Source organism: Cucumis sativus, unplaced genomic scaffold (assembly GCF_000004075.3).
Source record: "Cucumis sativus cultivar 9930 unplaced genomic scaffold, Cucumber_9930_V3 scaffold77, whole genome shotgun sequence".
NCBI classification, from domain to species: domain Eukaryota; kingdom Viridiplantae; phylum Streptophyta; class Magnoliopsida; order Cucurbitales; family Cucurbitaceae; genus Cucumis; species Cucumis sativus.
Window position 1 is genome coordinate 17,829 of NW_022279568.1, and position 1,039 is coordinate 18,867.

The window sequence follows — 1,039 nt, forward strand, 5'->3', positions numbered from 1 at the left end:
TAAATCTGAATCCATCAAGTTTAAATTAAAAGGTTGAATCTAGAATTTTGCAATCAAACTATATATTCTACATTACGTAACATAGTTGAAGCCCTAGACAATGATATATCTTTCAATTACTACCTAAAAAGGAGTGTCAAAACTAAAATACTACTTGTAAAAAGAAAAAAAAATTGTCAATCGTCCATCAACGTAAACAACAAACAATGACACCTACTCAGGATAGAACCTCGACAACGATGTGGTCAGTAATGGTTGAACAATACAACGACAATATATATCAACCACTAGTTAATGATACATTGATATCAGTTGGTTGACTTCTTAAATCTGGAACTACATTAGGTGACCATGTTTCCGCACGAAACGAAGATGTTGTCATAGTTGTCGTCGTCTTGTATGATTTTGGTTCAACACTAGAGATTGGAAATGTAGAAACCGGTAATACAACATCGTGTTTTGGCTTCTTCGGCTTTTGCTCATGTTGGTTACCAGATATAAAGCTTCCTACAACCACCTATCATTTTCGAAAGTAGTAATAAAAGAAGAAATATAAGCTCAAACAACAAAATTTTGTTTCGTTTTAAAATTACGGGTAGTGAAAGGAGAAGGCACATACTTGAACTGGACTTGCAGCTACTAACAAACCAGCAACTCCACCACCAACAACTCGTCCGTCTGGGCTTGCTAAGGAGACACTCATGCAAAAACAACAAAAACTCATGCAAAAACATGTTTGGAATTTGAAATTAGAACGCAATTAAGACATAATTGTAAAGAAAGATTATCTACAAAATCTATTCTAAAGAAAGTACCTTTAGTTATTCATATATCTTGGGAATGGAGGACTCTTCCTCTCGATCATGTATTTTCGGTTCAAATATGAAGAGCTAGAGGAAATAGTTTGTTTACATAACTATTTAAATTTAAAATGTTCATATAATTATTTAAAGTAATAGAAAACTACTTGAAGAATTTCTGTTCTTACAAATTTATGAACTAAAAAATTATATTTTAAAACACTTCAAGAAATTTGGCC

General features: G+C 32.2%; 1 protein-coding gene across 1 annotated transcript; it reads right to left on the bottom strand.

The window, feature by feature from the left end:
* Positions 1–703, bottom strand: LOC116406235 (AT-hook motif nuclear-localized protein 1-like). The gene is made up of 2 exons (XM_031889943.1): positions 620–703; positions 1–517 (listed from the first exon to the last, which is right to left on the bottom strand). Exons 1-2 carry the CDS (start codon positions 701–703, stop codon positions 281–283), a joined length of 321 nt encoding a protein of 106 aa, XP_031745803.1. The 3' UTR covers positions 1–280.
* Between the last annotated feature and the right edge of the window lie 336 nt (positions 704–1,039).